This window comes from Haplochromis burtoni, unplaced genomic scaffold (genome assembly GCF_018398535.1).
Source record: "Haplochromis burtoni strain Fernald_Lab_line unplaced genomic scaffold, NCSU_Asbu1 Contig_173, whole genome shotgun sequence".
Taxonomy (NCBI): Eukaryota; Metazoa; Chordata; class Actinopteri; order Cichliformes; family Cichlidae; genus Haplochromis; species Haplochromis burtoni.
In genome coordinates, this window is record NW_024582534.1 from 233,671 (window position 1) to 254,249 (window position 20,579).

Genomic DNA, 20,579 nt, shown 5'->3' on the forward strand with positions numbered 1-20,579 from the left:
TCCATCCATCTGTCTGTCCATCCATCCGTCCGTCCGTCCATCCATCTGTCTATCTATTTGTCTGTCCATCCATCCATCCTCCTTCCATCTGTCTGTGAACATCCATCTATCTATCATTCATCCACCATCTGTCTCTGTCCATCCTCCATCCTCAATCCATCCATCAACCCATCTCTGTCCATCCATCTATCCTCCATCCATCTGTCTGTCTGACTGTCTGTCTATCTATACATCTGTCCATCCATCTATCCATCCGCCTATCTATCTATCATCCATCAATCCGTCTGTCCGTCCATCCTCCATCCATCTGTCTATCTGTCCATCCATCCTCCATCCGTCTATCTATACATCTGTCCATCCATCCATATGTCCATCCGTCCATCCGTCCATCCGTCCATCCGTCCATCCAGTCTTCATACAGCCATGTAATATCTACAACATTTCTATAAAAAGATCCAGATTTTAAGTATTGGGTAAATGTTTATCAGTCTCGAGGCACTCCAGATGGAATATGTGTCCAACAGTACTTCAAAACAACTGTTTGCACGAGTGCCCACTGAATGATCCTGATCTGTTTTATTTCAATCACGTCTAACACGAAGCTCTTTTATCTCTCTTTAGCTTTGATTAAAGAAAAAAAATGATTAGCAGTTGTTGTAACAAGGGCTTTAAATTCAAGGGCCTCTCAAGGCGTTGTGGCCGGCTGCCACAGAAACCAGTTTCACTGTTTGGGTTTAGCATTCCTTCTATTTCCATGGTGACAGCATCCAACCGAACATCTGAGCCATTTATTGCTCTACTCGTTATGGTGTGTTTTAATGAGGAGGATTAAACAGCACAATGATACAGCTTTGGGTTTAGCTCTCATGTCAGCATGGACATGATATAACTAGTAATTAGAGGGTAAGCACTTGATTTTCTTGTGTAACTGCAATTATAAGCAGCTGTTATCAAGTTATGCATGCCTCAAACACTTATCATCCATATTAATCTTACTCAAAAATGTTTAGATTTTAGTTTACAGACTTTTTTGTTTCTGTCCTCATCAGCAGCAGTCACATACAGTCACAGCTTCCATGACTGGGCAACATGAGGAGACCCTTTTAGTCTGGTAGATAAAGAAATGGGTTCAGCCGAAGAAGAGGAATAACATCACACGGTATGATTTCAGGCATAAATTCTAAATCTGTGCTGTTAGTCACTCGTGCACCCAGACAAGCTCTAAAAGTTAAAGTTTCACTGTGACCTGCAAAACTAAACTTTCTTTAGAATCTGTGTTAAAGCGTTGCTATTTTTCTTCCTGACTGAATTCCTCTATCATGTCTGCCTGGAGACTTACTGCCTGCAGCTTTTACATATACAAAAAAGCATCAAACATAAATAGCTACAGGCAAGGCTGCTCAAAGTTGTTGTACTGCAGGCAGAACAAATGGGACAACCTCAGAGATCCATCCATGGAGCATAAGGGGGCATCGTATGTACTGTTTTTCATAGTTTTAAAGAATGTGCCATGACTCTAATCAGTACATTCACACTGATATTAGATAGCATGAAAGTACTTTTTTTATTGGTGCAACTGTTTTTGTGGTTTTCAATCTTCTGTCGTTGTTTGGTTCCAGCCTTATTAGTTTGTGTTAAGTTACACCTTTAGCACCTGCGTATACATCATCCAGTCACTTGTCAGTAGTCACTATATCTGTGACTGTTGAATGTTCATCACAGTGCTCTTCTTTGTGTTCCAGTGCCTGCTTTACATTTATTGGACTGTCCTGCCTTGGGGTTTGAGACTTTCTGCCTTTTCCTGTAAGTTTCAGTCAGTTTCTTCGTTAGAGCTTGCTTGAGTATCTTTCTTTTTTTCTTCTTATTTTAGAAACCACCTGCCCCCCTTGTGTCTGCACTTCTAACCTCTTGAGTAAAGGAAGCCAGGGAGGTGTTATCCTTTAAGCCCTGACCTAGGAACTCTCGACCTGACCAGATTAAGGACTTGCTTTACACTCCTCATTACCTCCTTTGTTTTGGGAGAAAGTCTACAGAATTGTTTATTGTGTGTGTGCAGAAAGGCCCCACGGCGTGTGCACGACAGCCGTCGTGAGCTTGACGATTTGAACAGCCCATACTGTCTTAGCAGGAAGTCATTTGAAATTCAGTAGATAAATTTGTGGGGAGGCTGAAATTCGGTCACTGCTGCTGAATCAACTCAAATTTTACTCATCCTAAAACTGAGTTCGCTGCAGTACCTCGAGGCTTTTGGACCCTGTTCTTGTCTTGTTCTGTCTCTCTCTACGTTGTTCCACATTACTGGTTAACTTCTCTCTTTTAATCATTTCGGCTGTGTTTGCTGCCAGTGTTCTTCCCTATGTTTCCTGTGTTTGCCTTCTTTATCTCTTACTAAACTCCCGTTGTTATCAAAGTTATTAAAGCCTAACAATCTTTCTTTCTTTTTTTGCAACAAAGTTGTCTCCCTCTTTTGTGTTTATATTACTATTGCACAGGCTGGAGTCTATAAATTCAGTCCTGCTGATGTGAGCAGAGATTTTACAATAATATTCACACACCCTTAAAGAGCACAATCAGGCTCAGAGACTATTGAGGCTCAGAAGAGCGCAATTAGGCTCCACTTGGCGCAATCTTTTTAAAATCAGCTATCATTTATCTGTCATTGGCGGAGGTCAATCAGTTTCACAGCCAGCCAGCAGGACTCTCCAGGAGCAGCTTATACATGTCTAGACTTGGACCGGGGGGGTATGATGGAGATCGAGCATATTCTCTGACCACATGTCTGTATCATTACAACAAATATTGATATGTTATAGACTCTGAAACAATCATTCTGACAGTTATTTCAGTTATATTAAAAATGTTATATTGGTGGTATAATTGGAATGCATTGAAATGGCAACAGGTGGTTCCCATTTCACTCTTTATTCAGCTCACTGTATTCAGTCTATATCCTGAGGCCGAGTTCAGAGTATTCAGAGCCATTTGTGTCTGTTTGAGATACAGCTCCAGCCAACTGCACATCCCCTCCCACAGCATGTAAGGCTTTTTTCATATGCAAATACCTCCCAAGGGTCTTTGTGTGGACCTATCTGCAGGCCCTTAAATGGCACATGCGTGGCACCTGACATCTCCTGATGCACGTAGCTGGTGTATGCATCTGTTTGTTTTGGCGGTGATAAGAATGCTGCTATTTGGTGTTTTGGACAGGAGCAGAGACAAATAGCATCCTCTTTTGTCCCCCTCCCCAAACCCACCCCCAGTCTTCCCACCCCGTTCATGGGTCACTATGCTACCCCCCATTGTTAGATCTCTTTTAGTCATCTTTAGCTTTTCAATCCTTAGAAAATGTGCAGAGATTAGTGTAGTCAGTGATGTCACCGCTCAGTCTTGTAATTAAAATTCTTAGCATGGACCGGTTGAAATGCAAGCCCACCAATAAACTCAGATTCAACACAGCTTTCTAAAAGTATTAGTATTAGTATTATAATCATGCAGGTTTTCTTGCTGGTTTCTGAGAATGCATTCTAAAAGAATAAATACTAGGATGTAATATTTTATCACCAGTGTCTGAAACTCACTCTGGTTTCATACTGGACAAGTGCAGAAATCTGGTGTGGGGCTTGAATATATCATGACAATAAACTAAACCTCGAGGTAACTGAAACTCAACTCTGACACTAATTGTCTGAAAAGGAGTCACTTACCCTCTGTCGCAACCAGTGATGAGATGAGCAGTGTGCATGAAAGGAACGCAAAATGACGAAAGCGAATTAAATCCATAATCATGACAGGAAACCATCCTGTGCTCAAGTCTAGCCATACGCTGCGCTCTTACTGCAGATTGCTCCGTTTCTGCCTCGCAGTAGCGCCGTTGTCAACTCCAGATCCACTTGATGCACACTTCTCTGGCTGGAGCACCACCAAGAGCTCCCATAGCCCAGGAATAACAAAGACGGCGTGCTGTTCACCGGGGCACAGGCTGGGCTGCACACACCGAGCAGTGACAGATCACCACAGGGCAGTCTCATTAGAGAAAAAGAACTTTTCATAAATAACACAATGAATAATAAATATCACAATAGAAATATTCTATTCAATTAAGACCAGTTCCTGAGCCATTAATGAATCAAATGACGAGCCAACGACTTCACATTTTACTTATTTGTTTAAAGTTTAATATAGAGCGCTGAGCTATATACGTGGTGCGATTATTTCATGACAAATGATCAATTAAATCAAACTGTTCTTAAAACACAGAAAATCAAAAATAAACTCGGAAATATTTTTTAATCTTTACATTTTTGATGCTGAGGCGTCAATAAACGTAGAAACACCCCCAAATAAATAAAAGTATTTCTATTTATTTCACTTATAATGTTCAAACTACAAACGCACATCCAGCGCAATGAACGCGTTCCCAAGGCAACGCAAACAGGAAGTTGAGGAAGCTCTGAGGGGAGCGAAGGAGACAGCTGTGTTAAACGGACACAAGTGGCCGCTCGCTTTTCCGTGTCTCGTCTCCGAGATGTTAGAGTAACGTCCCCGCCGTGACTCCACGATGTCCGCATCAACGAGGGCCAGTTCAGCGCCGAGTTTGTCGAGGCCGGAGCGGACACCGGACACCGCAGGTGACGCTAACGGGCACACTCGTGACAGTAGCTACTGCCCACGTCTGTTCGAGTGGGTCGGGGCCAAGAAAGCGAAACCCTCCGAGGCACGCTTCAGTTTAGAGCCTTAAAGAAAGCATCGCATGAACTTTGTGTTTCTACATTCAGGTCTTTGCATTTAACATCAGTAGGATCAGTCACACAGTGTTGGTCAAGTTACTTCAAAATAGTAATTAGTTACTAATTACTGATTACTTCTCCAAGAAAGTAATCCAGTTACTTTACTGATTACTTATTTTCAAGAGTAATTAGTTACTTTATCTCTTAGCTACTATTTAAAAACATGAGACAACCCGGATACGTCATGAAGCAGACCTTTCAGCTCCATCTTCTAAAACGGCATCAAATGAAAAAGCTTCTTTTTAAAAGCAAAATGAAATAATATGCGACAGTCTTTGACTCGAAGAAATTTCATTAACATTTAAATCTATTTCCTGCACATTCCAGCACATAAAATAAAATAATGTTTTGTGTTTACACTCTTTCAAATAGATGCAAGTAAAACACAGCAAAAATAACTCAAATCACAGATTCAGCAGCACTGAGTCCTGTCGGGTGGAGGTTTGTCCACAGCACATGTCAGTGGGAGGATCCGGGGTTTCTCTGTGAATGTCACGTTCCCGTGGCAGCGTGCCCGCTGCTCGCTCAGATTTCAAGTTTCATTTTTCGCTGTAGAAAGAAGTTTTCTTCCCACGCACAGCGGACGCTAATGTTTTTGCCACTTTTTACAGAATCAAACTTAAAGTAATGTGATTACTTTCATGCTTTAAACGCTGCATGCTCGTACTCTCTCTGCACGCCATATTATCCATTGTTGATCTGCACACGTCTGTCGCTGCCACGAACCTCGCACGCTCGTACGTCACTGTCATGAGACGCTCACAAACAACATCATGGTTTAGTAACGCAGCGTGCTTACAGGAAAGTAACAGTAATCTAATTACTTTTTGCAACAGTAATCCCTTACTTTACTAGTTGCTTGAAAAAGTAATCAGATTACGTCTGGTTGCACACAATCCCTTTGTCTTGGAGCTGTCTGCAGGCCTGCACCACCTTTTGTAATAATAAATAAAAGTCAGTACTTTTATTCATGCTTTATTTTTTTAAACTTTAGTGTGACTAACATGTTACACCAACACTAACAAGGGTGCCAAGGTTTGTGATACTTTATATTTTACTTTATTTTATTTTATTACTGGTGTCATTATTGTGCAGTGAAGAGAGACAGGACCCAAAAACGCAGGAATACAAACTAACACAAGCTAAACAGGGAGGAAACAAGTACAAAGAAACTAAAGACCTGACACACGGAACATGGGAAATGTCACGGATGACACGCCGACGATGCGGCAACGAACAGAGGAAGACGAAGGGCTTAAATACGCAGAGAGATAATGAGGGAATGAGACACAGCACAGCAGCTAACACAGCACACGAGACTGTCAAAGTAAAACAGGAAGCAGGACGCACTCACAAAGACACGGACTTGACTGACTGGGGAGACACGGGGAACATGGAGCACAAGAAGAGCACAGACGCAGAAACCAAGACACTGAAAATGATAAATAATAATGAAATCAAAGACTATTAATAACTCAACACAAAACACTGGGACACAGACTCAGGACCAGTTATGTTCCCTAAAGGCTCTTCTCTCCCAGTATAACTATAACAGCGCAGATGTGCACAACATTTAATGAGCCCTTCCCTCGTCCATGCATTTATTAGCAAGTTTCATAAAATTCAACTTGTTAGTTTTTTGCAAATTCTGTCTGACGACATTAAATAAATGGCTTTGATCACACACTGTGCAGGATTAAAGTACAGGTAGTTGATACGTACTGTGCAAAAGGCTTCAGTCACTCTTCTTTATATTTTGCTACCAAAGAGCCAGACTTTCTTGTAATTATTTAAGGTGGAATTGAACGATAGTTCTCCAAGCTTTTTGAAGGTCTGTATTGAACACGAGGAATATGGATGGAAGGGTGGATGTCAACAAATGGCTGAGGCCAAAATAGTGGAGTGAAAATCAGTGGAGAAGATCTAAAGGAGTGTTTTGTGTTTTTGGTCCTTTTATTCTTCTTTATTTCATCGTGTTCTCTGTGTGTCTTTTATTTCCTAGTTTCGTCTGCTTATACTTCTAACTTTATTTAGTGCTTCTAGTTTTGCTTGTCTGAGTATTTGGTCCTGTTCATGTTTGGTCTCGTCTTACCCCTGCGTCTTTCCTCCCCAGCATTTCCTGCATTGTCTTCATGTTTGTCTAGTTGCCTGTTTTCTGCAGTCATGTCTCTGTGTGTGTGTGTTTGTGTGTTCCCATTACTTCCTGTTTTACTTTGGTAGTCTCCTGTCTGTGTACACCATGTTCTGTTTTGCTTCTCTTACTTTGAAGGCACCCCATCTTAGTCCCAGCTGTGTTTCCTGTTCCCTTGTCACTCCTTTAAGCCCTTTGCTTTCTTCTGTCCAGCGCTGCGTTTTCCTGCTTGTCCTAGCGTTCTGCAATAAAGCTGTCTTTGAGTCTGCATTTTGGCTCCTTCGTTCCTCCTGCCTGCAGCACACAGGACATGACAGTTTTGTGAATTCAGATTTGAAACTTTTTATTCAAACCTTCATCAGTATGTACAGAGGAGGTCAGGGGAGATGCACAGCAGTGTCTACATCCATCTGTAAAACATGGTGGAGCTCGTGGTGATGGTGTACTGGCTGAAACATCGGTCTTGTCGACACTGATGGAGTTATCTATGCAACAAAGTGCTGTCAGAGTTTGATCCACCGTGTGACACAGTGTGGATCTGATTGGCAACAGCTTCGTTTTTCAGCATGACAGTGATTCCATGTATTTTTGCACATTTCAGTAAATAACTGAACTTATTCTTCCAGCAAAATATCAGGAAATTAGGGGTCACTAAAGACTTCTGCACAGAACTTGTTGTTTTAAACTTTTTTTCCTAACTTGTGACAAAGCCAAAGAAAGCTGATGTCTCCTTGTTCTTTGTGCGTGATGCAAGAAAATCCAGAACCTTTATTATGCACGTAGACATTTAACAGTGAAACCTAATGTCCCCTAAAATCAGCTCTGAGTTATTAAGCTGTTCTGATGGGTTTTGATCTTTCTCAGTGGCAGAGCTGAATTTTCAGGTCCCGGTGGTGAGCACCAAGACGCAGCCCGCTGTCAGAGGGCAGATCGTCCCACACGAACTTCTGCTCAGTCTAACCTCCACTGTGTGCAAGAGGAGAACACCGGGGCAATCCGCACACGACCGACACTGCGAGGTAGCATCAAACCCTCTTTTACGTCTACATGACCACACAACAGCTGATATAAAACAACCTGGACTGACTTTGTATCTAGAGCTATGGAATCAGACGCCCTGATGCAGTCTGGCATCATCCACTCGGACGCAAGAAATACAAACACTTTCTGGAGCAGCCAACATCCCTGACAGGAGCTGGCAGGTCAGTCAGATTTCTACAAACGTGGAGCTGATGATGTTTTATTATGTCAGTATTTAGTGCTCAGTTTCTCATCTACATATATTTACTCCTTTCTTCATGGATGGCGTCCTTATAGGGATATTTCTTTCCTGTGTGACGCCATGGTAACCAGAAAGAAGACAACACTCCTCCCACCAGTTAGTGAAAAGCAGGTCGTTGGTGGCGCGCAGGTGAGCCGCCTGTTTCTCTGTGTGTGCATATACCTGTTTGCTGCTGTCCATGTGAGCGTGTGCACACGTGCACGGCGCGAGGTGATGATCGCGGCCGCTTTGTCTTTCAGAACTCGTGCGTCTCCGACAGTTTTATCCCGGAAGAATTTCACATAGTGAAAAATAAAGGACTACGGAGCCTCGAGTTCTACGAGGAGTGAGCTTCACTGTGTTCAGTCTGTCTGTCGATTATCGCCGTGTGTCTGATGCTGTGATCGTGTTTAAAGCACAACTTTAACCCGTCTCTTCCACAGTGCATTCACAGTGCAGCTGAGGGATGAAGAGCAGAGGCTGCGGGTCCTCCCTTCACTGTGAGTTCACAGATATGAATTCCTCTCATTCATAATTAACCTTAAGCGATGTAGTAGAAGAAGTTGTCCTGCTGTGTGCCATGAAGTAGGCGGTGCTAGGCAAGACCAGGGTTAAGGGAGCGTTTAAATGTGTAATATTACACGTTTCTGTATGTTTTCGTGTCCAGGAGGCCCAGTGGGAGGCTGGAAGCGGTCCAGCTGATGGGGATGATGGATGACATGCTGGAGAAGGCTGGAGTGGATGAGCAGAGCGAGGAGCTGGCTGAGCTTTCACAAGTAGGCAGGCAGAGAAACATATGTAGTCATGCAGCCTTTACGTGGAAAAATGGACCAAACCTCGGAAAATATCAGGCGATCCTGGAAAATATTGATATTTCAGTTGCTTCAGCCTGCAGCTGCAAATCTGCACATTTACAGCCCGCCTTCACCTCGGGTGTCGTGTCTGATGTCTGCTCTGTTCTAAATCTTTCTGTGTCCTCCTGCTGCCGACGGATCTTTTGTTAACATTTCCATCATAAGTGTAATAGATTTAGAGATTTGAGTATAAAACACAGAAAAGTCAGAATTTGTGGTGCTGCTTGGAATATCCGATCGTGTAGAGTGTGAGAAGCCGCACAATGACTTGTCTTCCAGCTGGAGGGTCTGCTTGAGCTCGTGAAGGTTGAGCAAAATATCTACAACATTGTCTTCCATGAACTGATCAGGCAGGTGAGCGTGGGCTGTGCCGAGAGAGGACAGCTGCTTGCCAAACTCAGGTTAGCGGCACACACATCAGAGGAAAGGCCACAAGCATAACGAGCCTTAAAAGCAAAATATGAATGAGACATGAGTCTGCAGTGGCGTTTTGTTAATAATTCAAGTTAAATGTAAAAACTGAAATCTTGGTCCAGTAATGACCTCTGCAGGGTCTGTGTCACAGCAGCCGTGTGTTTGTTCAGACAGCGCTACCAGTCGCTGCTGGATCGAATCCCGCGGCGCCTGAAGGCTTTGCACACCGAGGTGGTGGCCCAGCGGGCTCTGGATCGTCGGCTCACAGAGGAGATCCACCACATCAAGTTATCCATTCAGCAGCTTAGCGTGTACGTACGATCAGACTGGGGGGTGATCACGAGTAATATTACCACGTGCTGCTCCAGAACAAATAATATATGTCGGACGTTTGATGTTAATGTGCTGATTACAGATGTGCAGATATGAAAATGTGCGTGTATTCATTGCTACGTGTGTGTCTGCGTTGTCTTCATAGGGAACTTTCTAAAATCCGGGACCACGATGCTTTTGTTTCCCACCAGGCGGAGCACGCTCACTGGCAGCTAGCCGAGGCACTCAAACAGACTCGCATCGACTCAAAGTTAGTCCAGAGATCATTACATCGACTGGATGCATTAGTTATGAGCCTTGTTTTACTGATGATGGATGGTCAACGAGTTTTGTGTTGTGAATTATGCTCTTTACAGTGTGGTCCAGGCTTACCATCAGCTGTATGAGCTTCAGAGAGCTCGCCTGGAAGCTCAGCTGATCCACATGACCGAAGACAGAGACTGCTGGAGCCAGTTTACCCTCTGCCTCGCCCTGAAGGTGTGTGAGGTGTCTTTGATTTGACCTGGTCTTACTTTCATTTTAGAGTGAGAAACATGACTGTTGTACCAACTCTATGGTCAGCTCTCTGTGGAGCTCCAAGGCTAACAAAAGAGGAAGTGAATTAAAGGACACAACATGCTCAATGTAGCTTTCCCCTTAGCATTTCATCCATAGTAATACTTATACCAGCATATCAACCAATATGTCCCAACCACACAAGCTATCTATCTATATATAGATTTACAAAACCTGATTGATTTTTTTAAAAGTAATGAATAGATGCTTCAGCCATCCTGTCACGGCGGGTGAGAAGAGCCGTGTGAAAATAATAAATGAGGATCCAATCGCAGGCAGTAGTGGAGAAGTGAAGGTGGTTTATTGAACACGAAATAAATATGGACAAACAGCAAATGGAGCACGAACTAAACTAGACTGGAAACAACTAAACTACAGAGCACAAACCTGGACAAGAATGAGAACGAGCAGAGGAGACAGCAGGGAGAACACACGGGTGAGACATGGGGGACACACAGACGGACCAGCAACTACAAACACAGAGGACGCGACTTAAATACACACAGACGAGACGCAGACCTTCACAATAAAACAGGAACAAGAAACCATCACACAAAGACGCAGACTCGACAAAGAGAGACAGACAGAAAATGACACATGGAACTAAACTAAACCTGCAAAAACATGACAACTCAAAATACTGGGTCAAACTGACCCAGAACCATGACACATCCACCCTTTTGAGCTTCCTCCAAAGGGTGGATGGCCTCGCCCTTAGAGATAGGGTGAGAAGTTCAGCATCTAGGAGGGGCTCAGAGTAGAGCCGCTGTTCCTCAACATCGAAAGGAACCAGCTGAGGTGGTTCGGGCATCTGACAAGGATGCCTCCTGGGTGAGGTGTTCCTAGGATGTCCCACTGGGAGGAGGCCCCGGGGCAGGCCCAGGCCAGCCGAGAACGCCTGTGTGTTCCCCCGACAAGCTGGAGGAGGTGGCTGGGGAGAGGGAGGTCTGGGCTTCTCTGCTTAGGCTGCTGCCCCCACGACCCGGCCCCGGATAAGCAGAAGAAGATGGATGGATGGATGGGAGAAACTGCTGTACACAGTGTTATTGGTGGTGTTGCACAGTTTATCCATCAGAGGGCATTTTGCAGCTCCCCTGTTCGCAGCACTGGTTTGGAAACAACAACCAGCTGATCACAGAAGTCGAGTAGAACGTAAACGTATATTCCAAGACTCAAGATGATTTTGTAACTTTGCTGTCATATTATCTTAGCATGGACTCATAAATAACTACACATAACAAATGCAATGAAAATCTGTTTATGTTTCATGTGTCTGAAAGTAAAATCTCCAAATATCGGTCTAAAAGTCGTTTATCACTCAGACTCTAATATTTAAAGTGTTTAAATTAAATTTCTGCTCAAAGATACAAAGTCAGAAACAGCAGTAATATGAAGCTTTTTATTTTTGTCAGGTGATCAGTGTGAAGCAGCTGCATCTGGTCAGTCAGCTGCATATCAGTGAGCAAAGCTGGTTCAAGACCGCAGAGCACTGCATCCTGTTTCTCACATCTAAGGTACAAATCTTTATTTTCATTAATAGCCCTGCTGGTTCAGTTAGACTCCGGCTGTAACAGCGACCCTCCTGCTGCAGGACACAGAGTGCATTAACATTATCATGGAGAGCACAGACTACTGGAGGAAGCAGCTGGCTGCTTTCATGTCCCAGCTGAAGCAGACTGAACATGCCCACTGTGCACAGATCAGTGCCATCCAGCAAGGCATCAACAAGTGGCTTTCCTTCTGCTCCTCAAATAATAAGTAAGGACAGTTAAAATGCCCCCTGGAACTTTCACTGACACCTTACAGTCACTGTGTGATTCTCCAACGCTACGTTTTCTCCTTTCTCAAGGCTTCCTGAACCCAAATATGATAAAACATCAGTGGAAGAGATTCATGCCGATTTGCAGCAGTGGTCAAATGTAAGGCTTATGTGTCTCACCTTTGTCATAGTTTTAGAAAATCTTCCTTTTTTAATTGGAGATGAACAAACCAGAGTCGTCTGCACATGATTAAACACCAGGAAACATTTGTTTTGTCTAGATGTTAGCACTGCTGTGTGAACACTACCAAGGCGAGAAACAGCTGAACTGCCAGCAGACACTTAGTGAACTCGGTAATATCCAGGAAATATGGCTGAATATGAGCCTGCAGCTCTTTAGAAGACACCCTTCAGCTGACGGGGGACCTCCTGAAGGCCAGCACGCCCAGAGAGAACTGGACAAAGAGCTGTGTGAGCTCCTCAGAGAGCTGGACGTTCAAGTGGATGGAGAAAATGGTGAGAAAATGATTTAATCATTCTTGAAATATGGATAGACCACGTCGCTGAACAATGCTGTTGCAGGGCTCCATGGAAATGTGATGTCACTGCACGGTCTGATGGAGTCCCGGGGATCCAAACTTGCCGCGGTGATTGAAGATCCCGAAAAGATGGCCGTCTCTGATTGGTTAGAGCTGGAGAGAGCGCTGCACAACTGGAAGAGTTTGGCTGACGAAGCTTTTCGGCACTTCTCCAACAAAACGGACAACAATACACCGGATACTTCGTGAGTGCGGGTCCATAACACAAACTAACTTTGAGAAAGATAGTTTTTGTACTTTTGCTGGATTTTAACTCAAGCAATGAAGATGTGATTTTGCATCAACGCTCTAAGGATTACAGTTTTACACACAGTCCCCATTTTCTCAAAGTGAATTAGACAAATTAACAGAATTTTAAAATGAGCATTGTTTTTTATTCATTTATTGCAGACGTTTTGCAGTTTGGCAGATAGAGGGAAACAAATTGAACTTGTAGAAAAATTCAGCCTGATCTGTTTTCATGCTGAAATTCAAACACTTGGAGTCATTTACGGCGGTTCTGAAATGCTTCTTTGTGCGTGTTTGTTAAAACAGCGCAGAGGCAGAAAAGCTGTTTGACAAAATCCAGGCGTTTGTAACCAACCTGTCTGACTTCACTGAGGGGGAGAACTTTAGGCTCCATGAAGAAGTGAGTACCGGGCATGCTCAGTAACACCATATTTACATATTCTGCTGTCTTTTGAGTGTATTTGTGTTAAATTGGAACTAACACGTGAGCCCCATGAATACGGTGCTCAGGCACAGCGGCTGTTTGTAGGAGACGATCTGAGTTTTGGCTTCTTTGAGTCTGGATGTTTTCTTTGCTACCAGATCAGATCTGTTCACGTGGCTCAGACTCGGTGGATGTTAGAGCTCTTACTCCTTGTGGTTCCCAACCACAGTGAGGAGGAAAACCAAGAAGAGGAACCCCACCGGTACATTCCAGAAATTTCACAGGAAACTCTGGATGAGGATGCCCAGATGCTGGCTGAGAAGCTGGATCGCTTGTCCAGCTACATCACCAGGTACCAGAAGCTGTTGTAAATATTTTATTAGTTATTTATTTTACAGTAACTGTGTGATAAAATAAATCTCTTTAACAGTAAAATAACAACACACGAACCGACTCGAGCAGGTTACGTACTTTTAAACGTTGGAGTAACTTTACATTTAAACAGCGAGCGAGGAAGGAAACAGGTTGTCAAACTCATCTGAAAATGTTGTTTAGTTCGTGCAGCCTGGTCCTGGAGGAGCACCTGAACACGCTGTCAGCTCAGGCTCAGAATGAGATGAACGAGTTCAAAAGGCTGCAGGTAAACACACCTCTGGCACACATACACTATCACTTGTAACATTGGGGCGGGGTCAGTATAGTTTTGCAATGTCAACTGTGATTGGTGTCCTCAGAGGGAGTGTGGTGATTGGGTGGAGACCTGCAGGATACTGCTCACAGGTGTTAAAGGCGCTCCCGTGGAGCTGCCCGTCACGCCGCCTGCACCTGTTTCCAGCAGTGGCGTCTTGGACTGTCCAGCAGACGGTGCGGAGGCTGTGGTGAGGATTCAACTCGAATAGAGCTCGCACACGTTTGCTAGATTTTTTGGGATCTGTGAAGTAGCCTGACTGGAGCATCAAGGAAGGTGGTAAGTGAGCTGACTCCACAGACGTTTTGGAGGAGATGAGCAATTTATTTACTGTGACCTCCATCATATGTGAAACTTAACAAAACTCACCTTAGATTAACTTATTTAACAAAACTCAAAACCCACATGGAGTCAGTGACACAGCTCACCTCTCCTCCCTCACCTGCATCAAGCAGAGACTGACCGAGCTGCCAATTTACCTTCAGTTAGTTTAGCCAGCACCACCAGCTGGAGCTCAACACAAATGACTGAGAATTACATGAAGCTCCCCACATTAACACAACTAAACGGCTCCATGTAAGAAACAATATGCAACAAATCCCTTTGCATCCTGACACAAACAAAAGGAAGCATTCCTACATAAAAACCCTCCTCCTGGTTTAACCTGCTGATGTCAGACATGACATCATCAGTACTTTAAAAAAATCAGGAAATGCTGGGCGGGTCTTTCCCACAACTGACCTACATGAAGACTGAAAACAAAGAAACAATGTAAGTATGCACACATGAGTTAATCCTGCAACATAATAAAATATAAAGAAACGTGTGAGTGTTTGCTTTAATTTGCCAGCAACATAACGCTTACACAAAGCCGGGATAGTAAGTGTAGCAATGTTACTTTAGCAAATAAATATACAGAGAGAATAATGTTCTTCATGTGCAAAAGTCAATGTTGTGGAGCAACTGGTGTCCCAGGTGGGTGAAGTACAAAAAGGTATTTTTAACAACAGAAGAACAGTTGTCCCAGATTTTATTATTATAGAGTGTGTGTGTGTGTGTGTGTGTGTGTGTGTGTGTGTGTGTGTGTGTGTGTGTGTGTGTCCGTCCTTATGGGGACAAAATCGCGGTCCCCACGAGTTTGAAAGCATTTTTCAGACTCAAAATGTGGTTTTGGTGTCAGGGTTCGGGGTTAAGCATTCACTCTTATTTGCTGACAAAAAGACATTTCAGACAAAGAAAATTTCTTGGCTGCTGAAAGACACGAAACATAAGAGTTTTGTCAACTGGAGCGTTAATAGCAAGATTATGGAGCTTTGTGTGACACAAAATGAGTGAATTAAATTGACACTTGTGGAATTTAAGGAGTTTTACGAACCTTTAACCTCCTAAGACCTGAACTCTTCCACGACATGGATTTTAAATTTTTCTTTGATATTTGGGCTGATTGGGGCCCGATGAATGTAAAAACAAAGAATTACCAGATTTTTTTTTACCTTTTTTTTAAAAGAAAAATAAGAGCCACATCTGAGGATATTCATTTAAAACTTTGATAGAACAGTAGCAGCATAACGTCCTCGTAAGTGGATATCAGGCCCATGCAGAGCAAAATTGAGTATTTTGGTCTAAATAACCCAAAATGTGATGTCCACATATGCGGACGCAGGTCCTAGGAGGTTATAATAGAATCGTGTTAAGCAGGATGACTAAAAATGTTGTTTTCGTCCTGTAGGGGGAGCAAACAGTTTGTGAGAGCCCTGTGCTGAATCTGATCAATTATGATGGAAACGTTGCACAAAGGAAGCTTGGAGCGTGCAGTGTCCAGCTAGACAGGGTCAGACAATTGAAGTATACATTTTTATGTTGTTGTCAGTTTGCATTGAGCTGAACAGCCCGTGTGTCTGTACCTGTAACCACCTCTGTGTCTGTCAGACGGGCGAGCTGGTCGTGTCTCCGGTGACAGACGATAACCAGAAAGCTTTCAAGGATCTGACCACAGTAGGATTACTGCAGCAAGAACTGCAGTGAGTTCATTTTCTAAATAATGTTTGGATGAATTATGTTTCATGGATATTCCTGAAAATAGTCTTTATTTTCAGGAATTAGTCTTCTTCATTGTAACCTCTCTCTGCTGTTTTCATATAAATGCACACGATACTCTGTAAAAGTCCAGGAGTCCCACACAACTATTCCTGAACTGCTCAGAAATTAAAAGAAAGCTTCCCCGAGAGAGTTCAGGCCCTGTTGAAGTATAAAGTATCTGGTTAAACAAAATTATAATAATAATTATAAAAATCTAGCTCCTTGGAAGCAAAATTTAACGAAATGAGGGGTGCCTCAAGACCTCTGCCCAATACTGTATCTTTTTACACAATTTTTTCAAAGCACTACTTTAAACTATTGCTATAAACTATAAAACATCCATCCATCCATCAGTCTACACGTGCATCCATCCATCGGCTTACTTTCCCTTACCGCCCCTCTTTAGTGATTCTGAGGTGCGAGTGCAGATTGCGGAGAAGCGAGCCCTCAAAGCCGAGGAGGCTCTGCAGGAAGCACTGAAGAAGATTAAAGACCTGGAGAGACAACTGCAGGGTCGCCCCAGTGTGGAGCCCCACAGTACTGAAGGTGCAGATTAACCAGCTGATAAAACCAGACAGTGACACAGCACATACGCATCGAGGTGGTTCATGTCTTTACTGGTTTATGTTTCAGAAAAAAACAAAACACCGCCGCCTTCACCGCAGCCAGAAACAACACCAACTCCTCCGAAGAAAACGGCAACCGCAGTCAAACCAACGAGCAGCAGCAGAAAGACCAAGAAATGCTGATCGGACCATCGGACGTCTCTGCTTATTTATTTTAACCAGTGTTAAATACTTTTTTGGTTTACATGTGAACAGGAGGGAAGTTTAACAAACACATAAAAACATCACTGACCATCGATGGTACCCAGTTTTTGAGTGTTTATTCCCAGGCTGATGATCGGGGTGTCCAACTCCAGGCCTCGAGGGCCGGTGTCCTGCAGGTTTTAGATGGGTCCTTGATGCAACACAGCTGATTTAAATGTCTAAATGACCTCCTCAACATGTCCTGAAGTTCTCCAGAGGCCTGCTAATAAACTCATCCTGTGATTCAGGTGTGTCGACCCAGGTTGAGATCTAAAACCTGCAGGACACCGGCCCTCGAGGCCCCGAATTGGACACCCCTGGACTACATGAAGAAGACAAATAGCACTTGATATCATTTAGAGGCTTCCTGTGGCTTAGTTTAATCCTATGATATGTGTTTCAAGTGTGGATGAAGGCACATTTATTTCTGCATCCTTCTGAAAATAAAGATTTGTGTGTTTCCTGTTGCATGAAGTAACACTCCTTTGTTGTACTGACTGAACTCGGATTTGATTGCACATTTTACAGTTTGATTATTTGCAGTTAAGACATTAAAGAACACATTTGAGGACTAAAAGCTATGTTCCTTTATGCTGTGTTTGCCTCTTTCTTTTCTACACATGGAAATCACCAGTTTAAATACAGCAAGAGTTCACCTGAGTTTAACATGAATAAAGCTTCACATCATTGGCGAGTCTGTGTCTGGCTCCTCAGGTGACACCCCGCCGTCCCCCTCCACGCACGGGGGAGGAGGGGGAGGTAGGGGTGACACGTCGGAGTTGAGGCTCGGAGGGAAAGGCAGGACCAAGGCAGGTTGAAGGTGACGGAGGGAAGCCCGAAATCCATCCCAGGCAGCCATCTCACTTTCTGCTGCCTTCACCTGTAGAAGAGAACGGCTCGTGGATGTTTTCATCGCTAATGTTGTGGAGAGTAGAGACAGAAGTTTGGAGCACACAGGTTCAAAGTTGCTGTTTTACAGAAACCGATGCGAGCACTTACTTTGATCTGCTGCTGTCTCTTGGCCTCGGCAGCGGCAGCCAGGCTCTGCTGCAGCTCCGCAGGAAAACTGAGCTCGTCTCTGACAAAACAAGCGCAACCCAGCCTGGTCAGCCGTGCTCTTCCAACAAGTGATGCGTTTTCATTGTGCAAGTTAGTATTTCTTTAGATTCTGCCAAAATAAAGCTAAAGCTGCTTTGCTTTGGCTCAGCCTTGACTTCCAGTTAATGAACATCTGCAGTGAAGGAGGTGCATTTAAAAAAAGATGAATTACAGAGGAAGGAGAAATGATGTTGGTCTTACATGTCTGCCCTCTCCACCCTGACGCCCCAGCGACAAGCGAAGGAGTCGACCGTCGCTTGTATCTGCTCCCCGATCTTCCGCCTGTGCAGCAGGACGTGGCTGAATGTTTGCTGGGCCAGAACGTCTCTGACTGCAGCCTGGACCAGACTCTGCAGCACTGTGGTCAGACTGGATACAGCTGAGCTGCACAGTGCCACGTTCTCTATCTGGTAATAACACACCGCGCTCAGCTCCGGCCTCACCAAGTCCTTTGTCACCACCTGCGTACAAACATATGAGAACACACGTCGCGATTCCAAACAGGAATATTTAAATATGTGATGCAGTGTGTGTCTATTTCTGTACCACGTGAGGAGGAACCTTCAACATCTTCAGTCGGATGTCAACTTTGTGACACACGTCGAGAAGTGGGAGGTGGAAAAAAAGGCCTGAAGAGGAAGAAAGACACAGGGGACAGTGGGTGTCACAGTAGTGAGGCTTCTCATGAGCTGCGATTCATAATACGTTATCGACCCTCACACAGGCTGCTGTCTGGAAGCACACATTTCTGATCTTATCCTTCCTGGTAGCTCCTAATGAAAATCTTAGCATCCTCAGCTCCGCCTCTTGTCGTCTTGTCAGTGCCATCGTCTCACTGCGGTCTTCCAACCATTAAACTCATCACCACCTATCCACCGTCCGCTCTCTCGTCTCCATTTCTCTTGTGCACTGCCCGTTGCTTTGAAAGCCCAGGTATTTAAATTCACTCCCTTACTACCTCCACTCCTTGCATGTTGATCTTTCCATAAATAGATAAAAATAAAGTATAAATAAAAATAAGAATTAAATCTGGGCCGACCTGGTCCTCTGGGTTTCCCACGCAGTAGGTGACCCAGTCTGAAGATCACAGCTCTTTCGTGTTCCCTCACTACCTGTGAATCAACATGTGGTTGCTCAAGTGTCAGTTTGATATTCAACACAAAGCGGTCAGCCCATCTTCTAAAGACATGTCAGATCTTTGTAGGATCAGAGGTTTAGTCCGTACTTTGACGCAGAACCAGATGGAAAGAGGGAAGAAGAGGAGAACCAGAGCCAAGACAAAGACCATCAGCAGCCACTCACAGACTCCCAGCTTCTTATGCTTCAGACCTGAAAAGATCAGCAGTCTTTCATGAAGACGTCTCATCACACTTTCAGATATGAAAAACATATATTTAAGAAATAAAAACACTTTGACTCACTGTCATCCTGCTCTGCTGCTTCCAGGAGCCCCACATTCTCATCCTTGACTTCATTATCTCTCACACTGTCTATATCCACCACCGTTGATTTCACCTTCACTTCTGTCTCTTGCTCCATCTTCCCCACATGCGTCCCCAGCTTCTCTTTCCTCACCGATGATGCTTCAGAGAGCTGCTCCACCTTCGGCTTCCTCTGAGGATTCCTCCTTGGAGCCTCCGAGGCTCCCCTGTCCCTCTCCTTCCTGGCCGTCATTCTGGATCTTGGTGGGTGATTGGAGGACTTCTCCATGCTGGCTGCATGCTCTGCAGAAAAATTGGAGGGATTTCTTCCTTGTTTTCTCTTTTTCCAGGTTAAAGAAAAATCAATTTTGTGATTACTGGGAGATGCTTCCCCTCTCGCTGGATGACTGATCAGTAGTACTGCTGTCTACTGTGGAGATGGGACAGAGTCTGTCCCTGTAATTAAAGCTGGGAGCGTGGGAGTACAGGACAACAGTGAGGGGTGCCCTTACCACACTCTTTTTTTAAATTGTATGCCAGTAAACCTTTGCTTTGCCAGTAAGACCATCCAACTCTCCCTTTTATCTCCCTTTTTTCCATAGAGGGCCCATTAAAGACAGACAGGATTTATTAATCCCACACTGGGGAATTTCACATGTTACAGCAGCAAGAATGAAATTAATTCGAGATAAACTACAAAAATAACAACTTGAAAAACATAAATAAGAACAAATGCTTTAGCAAAAATTCTATTCAAGTTATAAAATGATAAAACTGATGCAGCATCAAGGGTTTGACTTTTTTAAATCCACACATTTTCCTCTGGAGATAAAAAAGATAAAAGAAATTTTTTCTATACATGTTACATGTTTGTTTATGGACCACTAAGATTCCACTAATTAACGTGTGGCCTGCAGTGTAAATCTGAATTTAATGCTGTTAATATTTAACCACATGCATGCAAATGGAAACTTGTTTAGGTTAAGTCTCTTCTGTGGCAGAGTCAACACCCCACGGAGATATGTGGAATACAGAAGTGAGGTTTTCACTGTTTGGACTAATTATCCCAGTGAAGCTCACACTGAGTGTCTTATACAGGAATGTGCAGACGCAGGTCTGAAAGAGCTTTCTTTGTTTGG

At 43.8% G+C, this 20,579-nt stretch overlaps 2 protein-coding genes across 2 annotated transcripts; one reads left to right on the forward strand and one right to left on the reverse strand.

The window, feature by feature from the left end:
* Positions 1-3,492: 3,492 nt before the first annotated feature.
* On the forward strand, positions 3,493-17,058 carry LOC102294685 (axonemal dynein light chain domain-containing protein 1). Its single transcript, XM_005933793.2, has 24 exons — positions 3,493-4,628; positions 7,783-7,937; positions 8,017-8,120; positions 8,236-8,329; positions 8,440-8,525; positions 8,623-8,679; positions 8,847-8,955; positions 9,313-9,434; positions 9,618-9,758; positions 9,926-10,030; positions 10,137-10,257; positions 11,748-11,849; positions 11,927-12,093; positions 12,185-12,254; positions 12,376-12,610; positions 12,677-12,878; positions 13,228-13,321; positions 13,504-13,697; positions 13,901-13,985; positions 14,080-14,223; positions 15,763-15,864; positions 15,963-16,054; positions 16,519-16,658; positions 16,746-17,058. The coding sequence occupies exons 1-24, from the start codon at positions 4,559-4,561 to the stop codon at positions 16,859-16,861; spliced, it is 2,907 nt and encodes a 968-aa protein (XP_005933855.1). The 5' UTR covers positions 3,493-4,558; the 3' UTR covers positions 16,862-17,058.
* A 126-nt stretch (positions 17,059-17,184) lies between these two features.
* nphs2 (NPHS2 stomatin family member, podocin) lies at positions 17,185-19,857 on the reverse strand. Its single transcript, XM_005933798.2, has 7 exons — positions 19,441-19,857; positions 19,245-19,348; positions 19,059-19,131; positions 18,566-18,648; positions 18,221-18,480; positions 17,921-17,999; positions 17,185-17,801 (listed from the first exon to the last, which is right to left on the reverse strand). The coding sequence occupies exons 1-7, from the start codon at positions 19,727-19,729 to the stop codon at positions 17,601-17,603; spliced, it is 1,089 nt and encodes a 362-aa protein (XP_005933860.1). The 5' UTR covers positions 19,730-19,857; the 3' UTR covers positions 17,185-17,600.
* Positions 19,858-20,579: the final 722 nt, after the last annotated feature.

Bases quoted from the DNA above. Each gene is read 5' to 3' on its own strand.
- nphs2 (XM_005933798.2), bottom strand. From the start codon at position 19,729: ATGGAGAAGTCCTCCAATCACCCACCAAGATCCAGAATGACGGCCAGG. The intron at 18,649-19,058 runs GTCGGCCCAGAT...CTTCCTCTTCAG, and splicing joins TGGGAAACCCAGAGGACCAG to GCCTTTTTTTCCACCTCCCA. The intron at 18,000-18,220 runs GTAAGACCAACA...TTGTTTTGTCAG, and splicing joins AGGGTGGAGAGGGCAGACAT to AGACGAGCTCAGTTTTCCTG.
- LOC102294685 (XM_005933793.2), top strand. From the start codon at position 4,559: ATGTCCGCATCAACGAGGGCCAGTTCAGCGCCGAGTTTGTCGAGGCCG. The intron at 14,224-15,762 runs GTGAGGATTCAA...TTCGTCCTGTAG, and splicing joins CAGACGGTGCGGAGGCTGTG to GGGGAGCAAACAGTTTGTGA. The intron at 16,659-16,745 runs GTGCAGATTAAC...TTTATGTTTCAG, and splicing joins GGAGCCCCACAGTACTGAAG to AAAAAAACAAAACACCGCCG.